This window comes from Musca domestica, unplaced genomic scaffold (genome assembly GCF_030504385.1).
Source record: "Musca domestica strain aabys unplaced genomic scaffold, Musca_domestica.polishedcontigs.V.1.1 153, whole genome shotgun sequence".
Lineage (NCBI taxonomy): Eukaryota > Metazoa > Arthropoda > Insecta > Diptera > Muscidae > Musca > Musca domestica.
The window spans coordinates 1065019-1087283 of record NW_026712211.1 but is presented as its reverse complement, the minus strand read 5'-3'; the positions used below and the strand labels follow the sequence as shown (position 1 = coordinate 1087283).

At 36.9% G+C, this 22265-nt stretch overlaps 3 protein-coding genes across 3 annotated transcripts in view; 1 reads left to right on the top strand and 2 right to left on the bottom strand.

Moving 5' to 3' along the window:
* LOC101898170 (M-phase inducer phosphatase) overlaps nt 1-22265 on the bottom strand; it is a 519762-nt gene that overhangs the window by 301465 nt on the left and 196032 nt on the right. The gene's annotated exons all lie outside the window — the stretch shown is intronic.
* Nucleotides 11154-11926, top strand: LOC101893613 (seminase-like). Its single transcript, XM_005190560.3, has one exon. It carries the CDS (start codon nt 11189-11191, stop codon nt 11924-11926), a length of 738 nt encoding a protein of 245 aa, XP_005190617.2. The 5' UTR covers nt 11154-11188.
* On the bottom strand, nt 16391-17203 carry LOC101893780 (trypsin alpha-3-like). Its single transcript, XM_011297109.3, has one exon. The coding sequence runs from the start codon at nt 17167-17169 to the stop codon at nt 16426-16428; it is 744 nt and encodes a 247-aa protein (XP_011295411.2). The 5' UTR covers nt 17170-17203; the 3' UTR covers nt 16391-16425.

Below are 22265 nucleotides of genomic sequence, written 5' to 3'. Positions count from 1 at the left end.
TTATTTTCAGAACCAATTTCCGAAGTGAATAACATATTCAAATAAGATGTAATTTGGTGTGGAAATTAAAAAAGCAAACTATAGCAAACCCCCCCTGCTCAGCGTCCTTGCTGCATGAACTACTGAACTCTGTGGCCTGCTGTTTTGAACTATTGGATGCTGGAGATTAAGGACCTTTTTAGGTGATGCCACAATAACAACGGCAACAATACAAAACTGGTGCATAAATCTGCTTTGCAACACTTTAAATCGCTACAGAATCCTTGATTACCGAAAGAAGGGGTTAAGGCCAAGAGCATAAGAAAATAGCTGATCCTTACCAAAAATGGAAGAACAAAAACTTAAAAATAACATAAAAACTTTATTCAAAAAATTAACTATTTGATATGCATTCTTTAGCTGTGTGTGTGTGAGGAAGATCATAAAATGTTTATGTTTCTGCTTAAAGACTGAAACAGATTAAGCATTTTTACTGAACCATAGAGAGCGACGAGAGAACAGAACGGAAAACAAAAGAATTTCAATAAAAGAAAATAAAACTGCAACAAATAAAATTTATGTAATTTTCTTTTAATCATTTGGGAGGGGGTTTGTTCTATAAATATCTTCTTTGTTTTGCCTCAAAAAAAAAGAGATAATAAAATGCCGTTTTTATCCTAAAAGTATTCACGCGCATTTCAAATGAGGTGTCTGGCTAGTGGTAGTCGTTGCTCCCTTCCAAATGTTTATGCAACAGTTTAGCTTTTTGTGTGGAAAATTTATGTCCGTTTTTCGTGCATTTTCTATCGGAAAAAGTAATTAAGGTTAGAGAAGCGCGTTACTTTGTAGGCCACTATTTTGTGGAGGAATAATCACACCCCAAACACAAAAAGGGGTGTTTTGTTGAAGGGAATTTACTACTTTTTCCTTCGTTTACGGAGTATTAAAATATTACTATTGTTTTTCTAGGAATTTTCACCATTTACATTTGAAAGAAGTTCATATCGTCTATTCGTCTTTCTATTTTTCGGAAGAAAATCTAGTGTTGTAAGTACAAGAATAAACACCTATTTGAATTTAAGTACTTGAAACAGGACATAAATTAAAATGTTCAAAGCAAGGAACAAAGGAAAAGGGCATTTAAACAATAATAACCCCTTAGAATAGGAAATTACGTTTCAGATCTACCAGGACTCCAAGAAAATTTACGAAATTAAACGGAAAAATCAGTCCCAGTTCAAATCAATACTAGGTCTTTAATCTCAGTCTCAGAGTGTTGGCCCCAGTCTCCGACGATTTTGCCAATAGCGTCATACTTGCAGTCAATGAACCTGCAATCCCTTAAAACGGTCATACAATCATTTAAATCATAGAAGGAGGGAGGGAGGTACATATGGCAACACTTTGCATAGGTTTTGCCTTTTTTTAGTTTATCCTTGCGATCTGTCATATCTAAGTTTAAACTACATTGGGAAATTTCTGGCTCTTTTTCTGAGTGGTCCATATAGAAGTAGAATATATATTTGATAATGGTTTGGTAAAACAGCACGATCTTAAACATTTTGAATCGAGAAGTTTGAATCCACTCGGAGACACCATTCAAATTCCACAAAATGCATCGTAACATAAAATTTTGAACATTTTTTTATACCCTCAGGCAAAAAGGCCTCTTGGAAATAAGAGTATTATAGCCTAAGACTCTTTGGACCAAATCTGTATCGGGACATTTTGAGTCGGTTTAGGGGTGTCTGTCTGTCTGTCTGGTTAACTCTCGAAGGGAGTATCCGATTGGTCCAAACATGGAAAATCGTAATATTATTATCAAACTTAGATCGAGTTCGGAGATGGGCAATATCGGTCCACTCCTTCTGGTACCTCCCTCACAAAAGTTCGAAATTTTCTAAAAAAATTTTTTACTGCATAGAATGTGAAAGGATACTCCACTTTTGCTCCAACTTTGCAAATCCTTATATCAGTGCTAGGTCTGGTCCGATAATGGACAATATCTGTCCACTCCATCATGTACCTCCCCCCCCCACAAGAGGTCAAAATGTTGAAAAATTACAACGCTTACACGATGTGATGTAAGAGTCCCATTGTCTTCTTATTTCACACGTCCCAATATTTTATTAACCCAAAGTCTTGTGTGAAGGAGGAAAATATCGATCCAACCCTATTTGATACCTCCCCCACAAAGAGTGAACATTTTGAATAATTCTAACTCTTTTTTATAAACCCAAGGTCTGGTGTTGAGATGGGATATATCTGCGAGCCCCCTTTTTGGTGTCTCCCTCACAATGGTTAAACATTTTGAATATCCATGAAGCACATAAAACGTGAAATGAACATCCGATTCCGTTCAGACATGGCAAATCTCAATATTTCTAGCAACACAAGATCTGTTATAAAGATGGTATAGATAGGACCATACCTTCTGGTACCTTCCCCACAAAGGCTCAGCGTTTTTAATAACTAAAACTATCATAAAATCCGAAATAAGCGTCCGGTACATCATGATATTATTGTTAAATTTATATTGTGTTCGCAAATGGGCAATATCGGTCTACTCCTTCTGCTATCTACCCCACGAAAGGTGGACATTAAAAAAAAAAATAAAAATAAGTATAAAAGGCAGGCCGAACTTTTAATACCCTCCACCATTTGAGAGGAACTTGAAAAATAAAAAAAAAACTCCGAAAACTACCACTTAAATAAAAGCCGTTTTATGGGGACCATACGAAGGCGTGAACCTGCTTAAGAAGTACCCATCACCAACTTCAAATACGAATTTTGTTACAATTCGGGTGAATAATGTCACAAAAACTTGAAAATACCGAGTATCGGGAGGTACCGTCATATGGAGGCTTCACGAAGACGTGGACATGCATACGACATTTTTTGCCATAGGAACCTGATATGAATATGGAATTTATCAGAATTTATGATTTCACATTAAATTGGATAACAGAAACTTTGGATAGCAGAAACAACATCAACAAAGCAACATCAGCAGAAATGATTCGAAAAGTAAAGAAGCGACTTAATCGAAAGCCGCGTCGCAGTGGCCGAAATATGGCTCGTGAGCTGAACATATCGCAATATTACATTCGGCAAATATTGAAAAATGAGCTCGGGGTAAAGCCATTGAAATTCCAAAAAGTGCAAGAACTTACACCGCAACAGAAAGAAAAATAGACTCAAAAGAGCTGAAGAGTTGCTTCGCTTGGCCGAAAGTGGTGAAGTGCCGAATTTGGTTTTCTCCGATGAGAACACATTCGTTCTCTAGCGGTTTGTTTACTTGTCAAAGAGGTCAGCTGAAAATGTGCACCTTTGGTTAGCCACCAGAATTCATGCGCCGGCGTGGTGACGGTGTGGTCCACCATAATAGCCGATGGTCGCTCTCCGCTCGTATTAATCGACCGTGGCATATGACATCTCAAACAAGTTCGGTGAGTATTGTACCTAAAATCGTCAAAATTCCGAATAGAGGGAGGTATTGATATATGGGGCCTATACGAAGACTTGGACCTGCATAGACAATTTTCTGTCACAGACTGTAGTTCCCATTACGAACTATAAATACGTAATTTGAAACTACTCCGGCGAATAATGACACTAAAATCATCAAAATACCGAATATTGGGAGGTACCGATATATGGGGGCTATACGAAGCTGTAGTATCCATTACGAACTTAAAAACCAAATTTGAAACAATTCCGGTGAATAACGTCGCAAAAATCATCAAAATACCGAATATCGTGAGGTACCGTTATATGGGGGCTATAGGAAAACGTGGGCCTATATGGCCCATTTAGGAACTTTACCTGCCTACTGGAAAAATAAACATGTGTGCAAAATTGTAGCCCTCTATCTCAATTCGTGCGAAAGATAGCGTGATTACAACAGAGAGTCAGATAGACGGACATCGCTAAATCGACTTAGAATTTTACGCTGATCAAGAATATATATGTTTTGTTGGGTCTGACATGGGTATTTCGAGGAGTTACAAACGCTATGACAAAGTTAATATACCCTCCATAGAATGGAGGGGGGCCTATAAAATATTTTACTGCGCAGAAAGATAAATGATAAGCTGAATTTGCTCCAACTTGCAAATCCTTATATTTGTCATTTCCATTCCATTTTTCCATCAATACAAGACCTGTTATAAAAATGGTTGAGATCTCTCTTCAAATTTCACACCTACAAATATGTTTGCCAAAAGAGAATCTGTTGTGAAGACACACAAAGGGTCACAATTTACATAAATTGCAAAACATGGCGGTGATTCTATACAACTTGCTATATCTATATATTTCTCTTAGCCAGATAATAGCCAGGATGAGTTGAAAAACTGCAACAAAGTCAAACGCCATAATTTTACATTTTTTTTTTTAAATTTTATTGAATGAAAGCAAAGAATGTCGGGAACAGCATCAAATATTAGAATAAGTTTAGATTCGTTCGAATTGGTCACCTTTGGCAAGAATTATAGCCTTCAAACCCTCACACGCTGCCCGAATGTTGAGGTGATCAACATTTTTGTATTTTTTAGTGCCAACTTTGCTTTCCAAAATACTCCAGAAACAATAGTCCAACGGATTGGTATCCGGAGATTTTGGTGGCCATTGTGTGCGGGATATGAAACGAGCAACCTCATTTTGTAACCATTCTTGGGTGGCGCGTGCTGAGTGCGATGTTGCTGAGTCCTGTTGGAATGTCCAAGATCTGCGGCCGAAATGTTTGCGTGCCCAAGGCATTAATACACCATCCATAATATTTTCGAGATAATATTCGGCATTTATTCTGATGCCACGGTCGGTTATTTCGAGCGGAGAGCGACACACACACCATCACCATGGCGGGCGCTTGAGTTCTGGTGGCCAACCGAAGGTGCACATTCACAGCTAACCTCTTTGGCAAGTAAAGACAACTAATTTTTTCACATCGGATAAAACCAAATTCGGCAGTTCACCACTTTCAGCCAAGCGAAGCAACTCTTTAGCTCTTTTAAGTTTATTTTCTTTCTGTTGCGGTGTAAGTTCTTGCACTTTTTTGGAATTTCAATGGCTCTACACCGAGTGCACTTTTCAATATTTGCCGAATGGAATACTGCGATATGTTCAGCTCACGAGCCATTTTTTGGCCACTGCAACGCGGGTTTCGATCGAGTCACTTCTTTATTTTTCGAACCATTTCTGCTGATGTTGCTGCATTTCTTGACGTCGGGCTACGCTACCAGTATCACGGTAACTAGCGATGATACGAGACACAATAGATTTATTCACATTTAAATGCTGGAGTACTATAACGATAGCCACTAGTGGTTTTCCAGGCAAATATAACGAAATCACTTTTGAATTCTGTCACGAATAACTTTTTTTTTTTGGAAAATTTTGCGTAAAATGCGGTTGCACGCTTCTAAACAACATAATAAGCTGTCGCTGGAATAATTTTCACAGCTGTCGGACGAGTGGCTTAGAAATGACAGCAGCCCGAAGTTTGTTGCAGTTTTTTCATCTCACCCTGTACTTATGTGATCTTTTGACAATATAAATAAATGTATGTTCGTAGAGGAAAGGATGAACCGATATTGTCCACTTTTTATATGACCTAAGATTCATCAAAACAGGTTGAGTATATTCGGATACTTCCGTAGTTCTCTGTAGTGTTTTTTTTATTTTCAAATTTGGTGGTTCTCAAGGAGAGAATATTTTCCCCTGTATGTGGCCAATATCTACCCATATTATATGGACCCTTTTTGGAGCTGTCAAGACGTGCCAAATATAAGGTTAGTAAAAATATCGAAATGAGCAAACTTCAAAAAAATAGAGTATTTATTTCCCAGTTCGTAGGAGTTTTGATTATTATGGGGATTGGTGGTACTTTTTGCAACCCTGCCCTGGTAAACATTACCATCTTTCTCCACTAATAAACAAAAGCAGAAAAAATTATTATAATTTTTCTGTCCCTAAATTTCTTAAATCGAAGTTCTTGTTACCAAAAATGTTTGTATGTGTGAAATTTGAAGAAGGTTGGATGCTTATTTCGCTTTGAGCGTTTTGTTTTTCAAAGATCTGGAACCTTATGTGGGGCAGGTACCAGACGAAATGGTCCGATCTCTACTATTTTTATTAGAGATCTTGTGTTGATGGAAATACTGAGATGTACCTGGTCTGAAATGGAATCGGAGGGTAATTACGCGTTTTATGAGCTTCATGGCTATTCAAAATATTGGCCCTTTGTGGGGGGAGTTACCATAAGGAATGGACCGATACATCCCACCTTCACAGTGAATATTGTGTTAGCAGAAATAATGGGATGTCTGAAATATGAAGAGGACCTGATGGTTACTTAGGATTTCCTAATCATTTTGGTTCTTCAAAACTTTCACCCTTTACGGCGGAGGTACCAGAAGGAATGGTCAGATCCCTATCATCTTTATAACTGATCTTGTGTTTATGGAAGTATTAAGATGTGCAAAGCTAGAATGGAATCGGGTGTTAATTTCATGTTTTATGAACTGAATATTTAAGTGGACCGATGTTGTCCATTTTCGCACCTGACCTAGCACTGATGCAAATATTAGGATACACCAAGTTGAAACAAAATCACATTATCCTTTCTCATTCCGTGTAGTACTTTGTTTTTTTTTTTAATATCTACTTTTTTTTGGGGTAGATGCCAGAAGAAACGGACCAATATTGCCAATCTTCGAAATCAATCTAAGTTTTATAATAACATTACGATGCACCAAGTTTGGATGGCTATTCCCTTCGAGAGTTATCGTGGGCACCAGCCAGACAGACAGACGGACATCGCCAGATCGACTTCAAATGTTCTGTAACGGATTTGGCCCAAGGAGACATAGGGTCTAACCCCTTATTTCGATGAGGCACGTTTTCGCCGTATCAAATGATATATAATCTCTCTAGCCATATGGCTGAGGGTATAATTATATTGCTTCTGGATCTGCATACTGGTTTAGAGTTTAGTTCTTCGAACTTATGTCCAGACATAATCTATGCATCACATTGACTGTTAGGTTATGGTGAATTATATATTTCCATAAATTAGAATGAAGTTCTCCGATTTTTGCTTTCAGGTTCCTTGGAAGATGAATTTACTTCACAATATCTTTTAATCCACTCATCCTGATCGTGGAAACCTCCAAATTAAGTCCTCCGAAATTTCCATCACGTAATTCCAACGATTCAATCAAGTGCCCGATCAGAATGGCTTCTCTTGCCCATTCACGCCAACACTAGTCCATTAATATCCTTCAAATTGATGTAACTATCAGACATTCCAAAATGGAGATAATATTAAATTGCAAACTAATTCAATTGTTTGGAATAATGTCCTGTCCTCTCCGGAGACCCGATGGAAAATCTCAAAAAAAAATTTCATTTTCCCCTAACTAAAAATTTCATAATTTTTCTCACGTTTTTTTTTCCTTTTTTCTCCCCAGTGATTTCATTGTCGACAATGGAAAAATTCCTCAAAATTCTATGGCAAATTTCGCTGGAATTACTGGGCATGTTGAAAGCAATGACGTGGGGGCGCCAAAATCTCCATGGCAGTGATGATGAAGCCTTTAAAGATTGCCGATCAACAAATTCAACGAATTTGTCGACAAAAAAACGTGTGAAGAAATAAATTTCGGAACTACTATCCAACGAAGCCCGCCAAATAATATCCTGTAGTTGAGCCTGTGGAAGTAAACACTTGAGGTTTTCTTTTTCTGGGGTTTGTTTTGGCGAAAAAAAATAAAACAAAAAAAACCGATCTTAAGTTGTAATAAAACAAAATCTACCTTTTGTTGTTTAACAATTTTATAACACACCAAACAAAAGGACGTAAAGGACTCTCAGTGATTCATTTATTCATTCTTTTTCATTTGTGGAGCCCCCGGTTCTGGTGAAACTGGTCGGCGAAACAATTTATGAATGGGCCATAAACGTAAACAGGTCCTTGTTCGGTGTGCGTGTGATTATCCTACAATAAAACAGAATTGTTGCTATTATTGGGTTATTGTTTGATGAGTCCTTGAAGTGTGTGTATGTGAGAGATATTTGCAAAACACATGATGAATTCATATTCCTTTGTTCCATAGAATACGAAGATCCTTAGCATCATATTACGCAAAATACCAATGCCCGAAACACAAGGACGACGACCGTTATGGGAATAAATCCCCTGGCATTCATTAGTCCATATTTAGGTAAGGACTGAAAGGAACTTATACTCTTATAAGTTGTTTAAAACAAGGCGATAATCTCTCTTTTTTTTGAGAGAGAGTGCTGGGGAGAGAGAGAACGAAGACTTAAGATTAGGCCACAAAATTCCTAATAATGTAACCGTAGACATTTACTAGGTGGTCTTCCATGCCTCTTGTCTGCAACATTGTCCTTATCAGCCAGACCGAACCATTTATGGTGGGTAGCGGAGAGCACCAGAGATTTTTGGCTCCTTTCCTTGCTTCTACACATACGTGCGTGCCTGTGTGTGCAATATTTGTGTGAGTTTCCTCCGCATGGTGATATTTTTCGCCAGAAATTCTCCTTAATTGAAATTGAGATTTCAAGTGCAAACCTGTAATAGTTTAACAAGTTATCAATGAATGAAGGAATCTTGCCGCCGACGATGTCATTGTTCTCGGGCGGAACAATGTCTTCAAAAAGGACTTCCGCAAAATTCCTAAGTACTCTATTGTGCGATTGGATAAACAAGTTGGGCGCGTTTCCCTCTTTCCCTCACTACCTTCGAATAAAATTCGGTAATATCAGTGAGGGCGGCAAAAATCACAGGCAAACGTGTTTTGTTCAATGAAAATGGCAGGTTATACAAATCCATCCATTCATTGTTGAGTCCTCTTTTTTGAACGCAACTCGCTCTCTACTGTCGTCATCGTACGTGATAATGTACGAGCTACTACCATCGGTAGGTTTGCTGACATTATTACCACCAACAGAGAGTTGTAACGATATTTGCAAATTCCATTTTCACAGGGGATCAATTTGAGCGGGGACTTTAACTCCAAGATCCTGCTGATTTCAGGGGAAATTTGAGTAGAATCCTTGTGAAAAGCCGACAAAACTAGATGTTGGAAGTACTTTACATTTCCTTGTGGAAAGTGTCGCGGGAAAAACATGTTCTCTGAGATTAAATATATTTTCGGGTTTCTCGTAGACTGTCTGAGTGGTAAGATTCGGATGGACCCTTTAGTCGCGGTCAACACTGGCATGAAATAATCTTCAAATAATAAGTAATTTGAATTGCACTATAAATTCAAATAAAGATCTCATTGAATTTTTCAGAGTTTTTTTTTTTTTTTTTTTTTTTTTTTTTGAAAAACTGTGGCTGGTTTAAACTAAGTTTGGCCTACGAACCTAAAATACATTTTTTTGGAGATACAATGCGAGTACTATCGAATCCACTTGGAATTTTCTGCAACCTAGCCTTTGTAAGAAAACTTGAAGCTAATTGGGAAAAAGGGCTAAAATCGGAATTAAACAAGCTGTTTTTTTTACCCTCAGCCATATGCCTACAGCGGGCCATTTGTAAGCCACTTGTCCGACAGCTGTAAAAATCATTCCAGTTACAGCTCATTATTTTTATATATATTTGACTGGAAAACCACATGTGGCTACCATTAGAGCCCTCAAGTATTAAAATGTGAATAAATCGTTTGTGTCTCGTACCATCGCTCGTTGGCGTAATGCTGGTAGGGTAGCCCGAAGTCAAGAACGTGGACGGAAAACGGCTACATCAGCAGAAATGGTTCGAAAAGTAAAGAAGGGATCCGCGTCGCAGTGGTCGAAAAATGGCTAGTTTTGGCTGAACATATCGCAATATTCCATTCGGCAAATATTGAAAAATTAGCTCGGGGTAAAGCCATGGAAATTCCAAAAAGTGCAAGAAAGAGCTAAAGAGTTGCTTCGCTTGGCCGATGATCGCTCTCCGCTCGTATTAATCGACCGTGGCTTCAGAATAAATGCCGAATATTATCACGAAAATATTCTGGAAGGTGTATTAAAGCCTTGGGCACGCAAACATTTTAGCTGCAGAACTTGGACATTTCGACAGGACTCACCCAAGAATGGTTACAAAATGAGCTTCCTCGCTTCATTTCCAGCGCACACTGGGCACCAAAATCTCCGGATACCAATCCGTTGGACTGTTGAGTCTGGAGTATTTTAGAAAGCAAGGTTGGCACTAAAAAAATACCAAAGTGTCGATCACCTCAAGCAAGCGCTTCGCCGGGAATTGGCCAAGATACCGCAGAGCAACATTCGGGCAGCGTGCGACATTTTCAATGGCCGATTGAAGGCCATAATTCGTGCCAAAGGTGACCAAGTCTAAACTTATTCTAAAATTTGATGCTATTTCCGACATTTTTTGCTTTCATTCAATAACATTTAAAAAAAATGTAAAAACTATGGCGTTTGACTTTGTTGCAGGTTTTTATCCCACCCTGAACTTTCTAAGATAAAGACAACAAGTAAGTGTATCTTAGGAGGTAGAATGTTAGGATGTTTTTAGATGCCCTCAATGGCTAAAATCTATTCTAAAAGACTTCTAGGTACAGTAGATCTTCTGTGGTTGTTGTATTAAAATATCTTCTCAGATTCTTCAATAAAAAATATTATCTAGAGATTTCAAAAGGTTTTTTTGAGGGTTTCTGCAGAAATGTGCCAAAGGTCAAGGGCTCTTCAAAAAAAATACTTTTTAGAGATCATGTCTAAAAATTATTTTTCTTCATTAAAAGACCTTGCAAAAATCCTCAATGGACTCCGTAAGGCCGTATAGATGACCTTCCTTCGATCTTCTATTGGGCAATGACCACCAAGAGGTTTCCTGCAGATATCCCGAAGAACAGAATGTTAATTTTGGTTATATGAACATCACAGAGGTCCTATCTTTAGATAATTATTTTTATTGTTTTTTATTATCACACGAATTCTTTTTGTAGGATACCAACCATAGCTCTTCTTTGACAAAAAATAATTCAATTTATTTGTAAGCATTTGAAATGTTTGCTCAATCCCAACATTTGATAAAACCTTTTTTAATTCCCAATTTCAAAGAATCGCCAAATATTTATTCAAATGTTTGGAATTTTGGAATATTCGCAGCAAAATACACTCCAGATGGTAGCTTATATAAGCTAATCGATATCTCCACACATCAAGACATCTGCAGAAAATGTTGCGTACTCTATTGCTTTGCTGTTGGGCAGCCCTTGCTTTAGCCCAAGATTCGCGGATCATCAATGGCGACATCATCGATATTGCTCATGCACCCTACATCATGCAGTTGAGGACGCCGAGAGATATAACGGTGTGCGGTGGCACTTTAATAGCGCCACGCTATGTTGTAACTGCCGCTCATTGTATGGACAAAATGAAACCGGAAGACTTCCTAGTGGTGGGTGGTGCCAGTACTGTCGATGAACCGGGAGTGAAGCGCAAAGTTGTAAAAGGATTCATACATCCCGGCTATCGCATGCTGAACAAAGATCGTGATGTAGCCGTACTCAAACTGGATGGAGATATGGTGGGAAAGAATATTCGAACCATACCCCTCTGTTCGGAGGCTTTGCAGCCGGGCAATATGATTCAAGTTTCCGGTTGGGGTCGCACCCAGGAGAGTGGTTATTCATCGGATGAGCTGCGTACCATTTTTATGCCCATCATTGAGAAGCAGGAGTGCTTGAAGAAGTACAAGAAGGTATCGGTGAAAATCAGCGACTCTGTTGTCTGTGCCTACGATGGCGGGAATAAGGATTCATGTCGTGGTGACTCGGGTGGTCCTGGTGTCTATGGTGGTGAATTGTGTGCCGTGGTTTCGTGGGGCATGGGATGCGGTCGTGTTGAATATCCTGGTCTCTATACCAGCATTGATGTTGTACGTGATTTTATCGAGGAGAGTATGAGGGAGTAGCTTGTGAAATTTTCGGAAATAAAGAAGATTGATTTGAAAACTTGGAAATTGTTTCAATTTTTGAAAAATAAGTAAATTTAGTAGAAGTTAGAGAGAACTTACTTCAATTCCGCATAAAATGAAACCAAAGCTCAGTACGTAAGAGGTCTTTGTAAAGGACATGCATTATTGGAAAGGTTGTTTAAGGCCATCTCTAAAGGCATTCCAGAGATGAAAGCCCATCCAAGTACCTTCTATAGATTGAAACTTATTCCACAGACCTTCTGCATACAGAAAATCCTCTAAATATTCTATATAAATATAACCTTTTAGGGTATTTTTTGATCGAAGGACTTCCGAAGGTCTTCTACAAATGAATGTAGGCTTTTAGAAATAGTGGTGGTTATTAATTTAAATTAGGATTCCCAAGATAGAAAAAAGCACTTCGAAGGCTATTTATATATGTGAGCCCTACCAATGGCCTTCTGCAGACATAATATTCTTACATTTTAGACAGCTCTTCTAAAGGACTCCCAGAAAAAGAAGGACTACTCCTTTAAGGGGCCCCAATAGAAACCCTTCGTTACTTTAAACAAAAGATCTCCTAAACTACCTCAATAGTGGGAATGCACAGGAGAGGAGGGGAAACTGATGTCCTGGCCCCATCCGAATTGAAAAACTTAGTTTTTTGCTATTTGGGCCTCTTTAGTTGGCCTTCTTCTAAAGGCCTTCTATAGATAATAAGCCTTTTACGCGCCGTTTATGGATGAAAGAGATTCGAACGACCTTATTTCGATAGAGAACTTTGTTACTTTTAACAGAAATCTCCTTGATCTCCTCAATATGGAGAAGACACGAGTGCGGGAACTAACTTCTTCTAAAGACCTTCTATAGATAATAACCCTTTTACGCACCGTTTATGGATGAAAGAGATTGGAACGACATTAATTCGATAGAGAACTTAGATCACCTTGATCTCCTCAATATGGAGAAGACACGGAAGCGGGGAGGAGGATAAATTGCTGGCCCCTCCGAATTGGAAAAACTTAGTTTTTTTGCCAGTTGGACCTCACGAAATGGTTTCGAAAGACATTTCTACAATCATTGTTGGAAAACCTGTGTTTTGTATAGAAAGAAGTTTTCTGTAGGAGGGGGATCTTCTAGAGGTATTCTTTTACAAATAGTGGTCTTCTATAAAACTTCTTTTTCGAGTTTATCAATAGAAATAAAAATTAAAGATGTTTGGAAGCCTTGGAACGGTCATCTTTCGATAGAAACCCTTCGAAGAATCTTCCAAACCTAAGAACATTCACGCGTTTTCTATGGATGGTATCAATTTATTCTCTTCTAGATTCCCTTTAAAGGGCATTTTATAGATAAATGTCTATTCGAACCGACTTCTTCAAAGAAACTTCTATCCAATAACCATTTTAAGACAGTATATGGATTAAAGATCACGGAAGGTCATTTTTCGATACTTGAAACAGAAGATTTCTCAGACTTTCTCAATAAACAGAAGGAGAGGGGAAGCTGAAGTCCTTTCCGAAATGAAAAATTTGAATTTTTGTTAGTTGGCTCTAACCAAATGATTTTGAAAGACATTTTCACAATCGCTGATGGGTGTTTGGTATAGAAAGAAGTGTTCTGTAGGAAGGGGATCTTCTAGAGGTATTCTTTAGAAAACGACCTGAGGTATGTCCTCTACAGACTTTTGAGGGGTTTTCTTGGAAATGAGACCTTCTGGTGGTGGTTAATAAAAGAAGGCTCTTCTAGAGGTCATCAATAGAAATGGGAAAGATACTTTTATAGAAATAGGAAGGATATTTTATGCATGGAGGCTCTACGAACCCCTTCGAAGGACCTACTGTATATAGAAACTCGTTCATATATTTTCTTCTTATGGCATCCCTTCCAAAGGGTCTGACAAAGAAAGATACAATTAAAAATGTGTTTTATAGATGGAAGTCCTTTAAATGTCTTTTTATGAATATAACGCCCTTTAACTGTATTCTGTGGTTAAAAAGATTTCATGGGGTTTCTACAGACAAAATCTATCCGAAGGGCCCTTTCTGGATGACAGCCGTTTGGAAGAGCATTTCGAAAGCTCTCCCATTAGTATAAGCACTTTTGGGGGAACCTTCTACAGATGTAAAAGGACCTATTATGAATATAAACCTCTATAAAAGCTGTCAATAAACAAAACTCTTTAAAGGGTCCTTTCGAAGGACCTTCTAGGGATGACAACCGTGTGGAAGAGTCTTATATAGATTAAAATCAATCGAATTTTTTCTACTGATAGAAGCTTTTTGAAACAACCTTCTACAGATAAATGACCCCTAAAAGGACCTTTTTCGATGGAAATTTTTCAAAGAGCCTTATGCGGAATACGAACCCGTCGAGGACCATTTTATGAATAAAAAACATTTTATTTTGAAAAGCTTTTTGTAGACAGAAGAGCATTGAATGTCTTTCGAAGGACATTCTAAAGATAGAATATCTTCAAGGGCATTTTCTGCGACCTTTCAGAAATAAAATATTTCTTAGGGCTTCAAGATTTTTTCGTCGATTGCATCGCTTACATGCGCATCCAATAGATTTCCATCAACTTTTCAAAAAATTTAAACCCTTCGAAGTATTTTCCACAGGTGAGAGCCATCGGAAGACCTTTTTTACAAACATAAAACCTTCGTTTGGAAGAACCCCTTGGCAGGACCTCCCATTGAAATGTTTCTTGAGAACTTCTCAAACCCTCCTTAATATAGGAAACATAAAGGTCTTCTTCAGCTAGAATTCCCTTGAAGGCCTAGAACACTTTTTCAAGGACCAAAGGACTAACGAACGTGGATTTTTGGAAAATATTTTTTCAAATGTGGATTTTTAAACAATATTTGTTTAAGGACCAAGGGATTTTCAAACGTGGATTTTAAAAAAAAATATTTTTTCATGGACCAAAGTAACAAACGAACATTTTTTCAAGGACCAAAGGACTAACATACTTGGATTTTTAAAGAACATTTTTTCAAGGAACAAAGGACTACCAATCGTGGATTTTTAAATATTTTTTTTTCAATGACCAAAGGACATTGTTTTCAAGGACCAAAGGGCTAACAAACGTGGATTTTGAATGAATTTTTTTCAATGTCCAAAGGACTAACAAACATTGATTTTTAAAGAACATTATTTTCAAGGACCAAAGGACTAACAAACGTGGATTTTTAAAGAATATTTTTTCAAGGACCAAAGGACAATCAAACGTGGATTTTTAAAGAATATTTTTGCAAGGAACAAAGGACTAACAAACGTGGATTTTTTAGGAATATTTTTTCAAGGACCCAAGCATTAGCAAACGTGGTTTTTTAAAAAATATTTTTTCAAGGACCAAAGCATCAGCAAACGTGGATTTTTAAAGAATATTTTTGCAAGGAACAAAGGACTAACAAACGTGGATTTTTTAGGAATATTTTTTCAAGGACCCAAGCATTAGCAAACGTGGTTTTTTAAAAAATATTTTTTCAAGGACCAAAGCATCAGCAAACGTGGATTTTTAAAGAATATTTTTGCAAGGAACAAAGGACTAACAAACGTGGATTTTGAAAGAATTTTTTTCAATGTCCAAAGGACTAACAAACATTGATTTTTAAAGAATATTATTTTCAAGGGCCAAAGGACTAACAAACGTGGATTTTTAAAGAATATTTTTTCAAGGACCAAAGGACTAACAAACGTGGATTTTTAAAGAATATTTTTTCAAGGACCAAAGGACTAACAAACATGGATTTTTAAAGAATATTTTTTCAAGGACCCAAGCATTAGTAAATGTGGTTTTTTAAAAAATATTTTTTCAAGGACCAAAGCATTAGCAAACGTGGATTTTTAAAGAATATTTTTGCAAGGAACAAAGGACTAACAAACGTGGACTTTTAAAGAATATTTTTTGAAGGACCAAAGCATTAACAAACGTGGATTTTTAAAGAATATTTTTTCAAGGACCAAAGAACTAACAAAAGTTGATTTTTAAAGAATATTTTTTGAAGGACCTTCTCTCGAAAAATGTGGATTTTTAAACAATATTTTTCAAAGACCAAAGGATCAACCAACCTGGATTTGCAAGGCCGATATTTTTCAACGGTCAGACTTGGATTTCTAATTCCGATTGTAAAGCAGCATTTTTAAAGCACTAAAGAGGATTTTTATGGAAAATGTTTTCAAATTTTCACTTCATTTCTTTTAGACTTTCTAAAGACCTTCTGTTCGTATAAATCCTTCTAAGTACCTTCTATGGATCGAAGCTCCTTTAAATTTCCTATGCAGACATAAACATTTCTCAAATTGAAATCATTGGGAAATCTTAAATCTTTACAACATCCTCCACAAGTCTTCTTTATTTATTCAAAACTTCTTCAGTCCCTCCTTACAGCAGGCCTCTTATTTGTGGTAAAAAATCATTCAACACTTATTTAACGTTAGTTCATTGCCATTTTCCATTATTTATTTAAAAATTCTCCACTCCTTTTCCGCCTCTAAGATTCCATAACCTGTTCAATGAACCACTTAACTTCATTGATATCGGTGTAAATCCCCGGAGCCTGACGATGGCCGCAACCAAAACTCCACGACACAATGCCACATAGTTCGGCACCAAATACTGCAGGTCCACCCGAATCAGAGGTGCAAGCATCTTTATTCTCAGTAAAGGCACACATCATGGATTTGGTGAGATTTTCTCCAAGACGCTTGTAACGCAAAACACACTCCTCCCGAGGTAGCAGAGGTACACGTACTGTACGTAAATTCTTTGACAAATCTCCATTTTCGGTAACACGTCCCCAGCCGGAAATTTGTAAAAGATTGCCGGGTTCCAAAAGTTCACTACATAGGCCGATTGTTTTAACAACACCTCCCCTTAATTCTTCCGCCAATTTTAGAACTGCCACATCCATGTCCACAGTATCCACATCATATTCCGCAGGCATAAAGCCATCTTCCACACGACTCTGAACTCCCTCATCACCGAGAGATGTCGCACCAGCCACCACCCGAATATCGGTCAATTGATAACCCTCCAGGCAATGGGCTGCAGTCACCACATAACGAGGTGCAACTAATGCTCCCCCACAAAAGAAGCCATCTCTCTTGTGGTGTAACTGAACAACGTAGGGTGCCTTGTCAACGGTTATCTCTTCTCCGCCCAAAATGCGGGACTGGGCGGAAATTGTTGCCACAATGGAAAGCAACAAAATTGAACATATTTCCTGTGCCAACATTTTTCGAAAACTTGTTGCGTTCACAACTGAAATGTAAATTTTGCTATGTTGGGCTTTTTATTTGAATTGCCAGAATGAGGTAAACATTAGATTGGAACACTTGTGCAAACATAAATTCCAAACACTGTTATTTAGCTTCAGTATTTTGGGAGACAGATGTTATAACAAAATTAGAGAAGCTGTTTTTTTAACAATAGCATGGGAATTTTATTTTTTAAATATTATGCAAATTGAAATATTTTTTCTTTGTTGTTGGCAAATTTTGAGTGCATTCTAATTTCTTTCTAAAATGTCTTCACTGAAATGTCTGTCTGAAGAAATTATATTTCTTTTGTAGTAAAGATATTTAGAAAGAAATTAGGAAGCACCCAAAATTTCAAACATTTGGGTCTTTGAAAAAAATTACGTTAGTCCTTTAAATATACTGCCTTAAAATCGGAATTAGATATCAAGTCTGATCCTTAATCCTTTGGTCCTTGAAAAAATTGTTAAAATTTCACGTTTGGTCCTTGAAAACATTTGATGAAAGCCTACGTTTCGTCCTTAAAAAATTGTTAAAAGTTCACATTTGGTCCTTGAAAAAATTTGTTAAAAGTCCACGTTTCGTCCTTAAAAAATTGTTAACAGTTCACATTTGGTCCTTGAAAAAATTTGTTAAAAGTCCACGTTTCGTCCTTAAAAAATTGTTAAAAGTTCACATTTGGTCCTTGAAAAAATTTGTTAAAAGTCCACGTTTAGTCCTTGAAAAAATATTCTTTAAAAATCCACATTTCTTAGTCCTTTGGTCCTTGAAAAAATATTCTTTAAAAATCCACGTTTGTTAGTCCTGTGGTCTTTGAAAAAATATTCTTTAAAAATTCACGTTTGTTAGTCCTTTGGTCCTTGATAAAATATTCTTTAAAAATCCACGTTTGTTAGTCCTGTGGTCCTTGAAAAAATATTCTTTAAAAATTCACGTTTGTTAGTCCTTTGGTCCTTGAAAAAATATTCTTTAAAAATCCAAGTTTGTTAATCCTTTGGTCCTTGAAAAAATATTCTTTAAAAATCCACGTTTGTTAGTCCTTTGGGACTTTAAAAAATATTCTTTAAAAAATCCACGTTTGTTAGTCCTTTGGTCCTTGAAAAAATTTTCTTTAAAAATCCAAGTTTGTTAGTCCTTTGGTCCTTGAAAAAATGTTCTTTAAAAATCCACGTTTGTTAGTCCTTTGGTCCTTGAAAAAATATTCTTTTAAAATCCACGTTTGTTAGTCCTTTGGTCCTTGAAAAAATATTCTTTAAAAATCCAATATTGCTAGTCCTTTGGTCCTTGAAAAAATGTTCCTTAAAAATCCATGTATGTTAGTCCTTTGGTTCTTGAAAAAAAAGGTATTTAAAAATAGCCGTTGTTTCGAGTAAAGGTTCTTTTAAAAATTTATCTAAAAAATGTTATGAAGATCCTTAAAAAATATTCTTTAAAAATCCACTTGATTTCGAGTGAAGGTCCTGGCAAAATTTTGTTTAAAAATCCACGATTGTTTGTAGGAAACTCTCGAAAAGTATTCTTTAAAAATTCAAAATTCCCAGAACACCTATAGAAGGCTTTCTAACCTTGGAAGAAATGTAGAAGGCCTTCAATCTATGGCAATCCTGTGGATGGTTTTCAATCTATGAAGAACCCGAGGAAGTTCTTGAATCTATGGAAGACCTGTAGATGGTCTGCTATCCTTGGAAGTCTTGTAGAAGGTAATGAATCTATGGAAACCCTGTGGGAGATCGAAGACCTGTAGAAGGTCTTCTATTTATAGAAGACCTGTGGTCTTCCGTCTTTGGAAGACCTGTAGAAAGTCTTCTATCCTTGGAGGAGATGTAAAAGGTCTTCTATCCATGGACCTGTAAAGGCCTGTAAAAGTCTTCTATCTCAGGGAACTTGTGAAAGGTCTTCTATCCTTGAAAAGCGTGTAAAAGGTTTTCTACCTTAAGAAGTCCTGTAGAAGGTCTTCTGGCTATGGAAGATCTGTAAAGTCTTCTATCTTTTATCCTTGGAAGACCTGTAAAGAGTCTACTATCCTTGTAAGATCTGTATAAGGTCTTCTATCCTTGGAAATCTATGAAAGGTCTTCGATTTACGGAAGACCTGTAGAAGGTATTCTATCCTTGGAAGACCTATAGGAGGTTTTCTATCCTTGAAAGGCTTGTACAAGGCCATCTATGTGGAAGGTCTTCTATTTATGGAAAATCTGTATAAGGCATGTAGAAGATCTCCTATCCTTAGTAGACCTGTAGAAGGTCTTCTATCCTTGTAAGAACTGAAAATTCTATTCTTCAAACTATGGAAGATTTGCAGAAGGTCTTCAGGCTATTGTAGACTTGCTGAATGTATGTAATCTATAGCAGATCTGTTAAAGATCTTCTAGATCTTTTATTTGTAGACCTACCATTTGTAGAATCCCTGTGGAAAGATAACCGTGCAATGTAGAAAAACCTGTAGAAAATGTCCCTTAATTAAAAATGGCGAAGTTCTTTGAAGGGTATTGTAGAATACTTTTCACAAAAACAGTAGCGAAACATAAAAAAAAAAACTAAAAAAAATCAAACTTCACATTGAAAATTTTTATTGTTTCAAACAATGTTCAATGAAATCGCGCACAGAATCAATGCGAACATAAACGCCAGGATATTCATCACTGCCACAATCGCGGCCCCACGATATGACAGCACACAATTGACCATTATAGACAGCCGGACCGCCCGAATCCCCTTGACAAGCATCCTCACCCTCTGCACCGTGGGCACATACCATTTCATCGGATACCTTTTCGACATCTGATTCCTCTTCGTCGTAAATGGCGGCACACTTGACATCCGACATAATGGGTATTAAGACACTTTGCAGCGTTTCAGCAGGTTTGGCCAAAGAAATTAAGTTTGCACTGAACTTCTTCGAAAGAAATTATGTTTGCACTGAACTTCTTGTTTTTCGTGACAAGTGGTTTTATTATTTTTCTGGTGCAAATTTTTTAGCTCTGGTTTTGTTATAAATTTCTAAGTGACTGCACACCACAGTCAATAACAAATTAAGCAAAAGAAACATATTTATCAAATAAACGGAATTCAAAATAAATAAAAAGGCAAAGAATCGCTATAATTGATGATATGGATAATATTTTAATTTGCACATTTGAGTCTCCATTTTTTCTTTCTCTGGGGATGAAATAAGAATAGAGCATGTGATCTGTCTTCTACAGCTAGAAAATCTGTATCAAAAAAAGGTTTTGTAAGCAAATGCACTATTTCATACAATGAAAACCCGTTTTTATCCGACAAATCGCATCTTAAGGTAATGACATAATCTGACATATAAGCAAATACGACCACATCTATTAATTAGGCGTGAATTGTAACCTAAACAAGTTAAAAAGTATCAGTCGGTCGTTCAGTCAGTTTTGCCGACAGATGTATGCCCTTATCCAATGTTCGATCACCTAAATATAGGAGTAAACTGATATATATCATTTTTGTACGAGATCTTATGTTGGTAAAAATATTGAAATGTGAAAATAACGAGATTGAGATGTGTAGATAATCGGAAGTAGTCGACATAGCCCAAATTTGATACATTGTAGTATTTGTATGAGACTTACAAAACCGACAATATTAGCGCCAACCTTTTCGGAACCTCCCTCATAACGGGCCAAAAGCTTGGATAATCATAATGCAAATAAAAACATATTTTAATAAGCCAACATAGGCTGAGGCTATACGTACACTGGTGGCCAAAACTAAAGCAACTAAAATCGCAAAGTCAATAAATGCCCTGTATCTTTTACAAAAATAAACAAATCTTAACTTTTTTTCCAGTTTTAAATGAGGTGTTTAATTCACTTTAAAAAAATTAAAAATAAGAATATAAAAATAATATTGAATGAATAATAATATAAGGAAAACTAAAATGACCCAATTTTTGCTTGGTCAAAACTAAAGCAACTTTTTGATTTTTTATTTTAAAATAATTAAATTTTGGCTAGTAGTCGATAGCATTCATTGTTTTTGATAGCAGCTGCATCCCTACGGGGCATTGAATCTATAACACGCTCAATTTGATCCCTGGGTATGCTTTTCCAGGCACCCTGAATTCTTTGGAAAATGTTGTGTTTATTTCTTTCCGAATCTCGCTTGATCTTCCTGTCTATGATACTCCAAAGGTTTTCTATGGGGTTTAGGTCAGATGATTGTGCCGGCCATGACAAAACGCCGATTTTTGACTCCCGCAACCAATCTTTGATAAGTTTTCATGCATGTTTGGGATCACTGTCATGCTGACACACCCAAATAAGCCGAATATTTTTCTTAGCGGAAGGGAACAACCTTGATGTTCAGCACATATTTGTAAACAAACCGATCCATAACTTCCTTTATTTCATGGATAGGCCCAAGTTCATAGAAAGAAAAACAGCGCCACGCCATTTTTAACCCTCCCTCATGCTTCACTGTACTCTTGCAACACTGCGGCTTGAGTCTTTCATTTCTTTGGTCTTCTCACCGTAAAATTTTTCATGTATGAGCCTTTAATATTAAAGGTAGACTCATCCCAGAATAAAACGTCCTTCCATTGAGCTGGATTCCAATTAATATTATCGTTTCCGATTTTTTCAGATATAAAAAGCTCTTTTGATGGCTTCCGGGCATGCAGACCAGCTGCCACTACTCATCTACAAACTGATCTCGAGCTTATATTCAAAGATAGCTCTCTCACCAATTCATTTGAACTCTTAAATTGTTGTTTTTTTATTTCTCTCACAATTTGTTGATCAGTACGTACTGAGGTTTTTCACGGCCTTCATCCGTTATAGACAGTTACTACAGATCCAGTGTCATAAAACCGCCTTAGTTTACGAGAAATCACAGAAATATTTATGAAATATTTCTCGGATATCATTTTTTGCGATAGCTTGTTTTCATAGTCACTGATAATTTGCTGTTTTATTCATGTACTGTATTTGCTTATAGCCATTTTTAAACTTTTTTGGGCAGTACTTAAAAAAACTAAAACAAACACGTGTCGTTGTAAAAAAACTTCTTAAAAATGATCCATGACAAGCGAAATTGTTGAAGGAAGC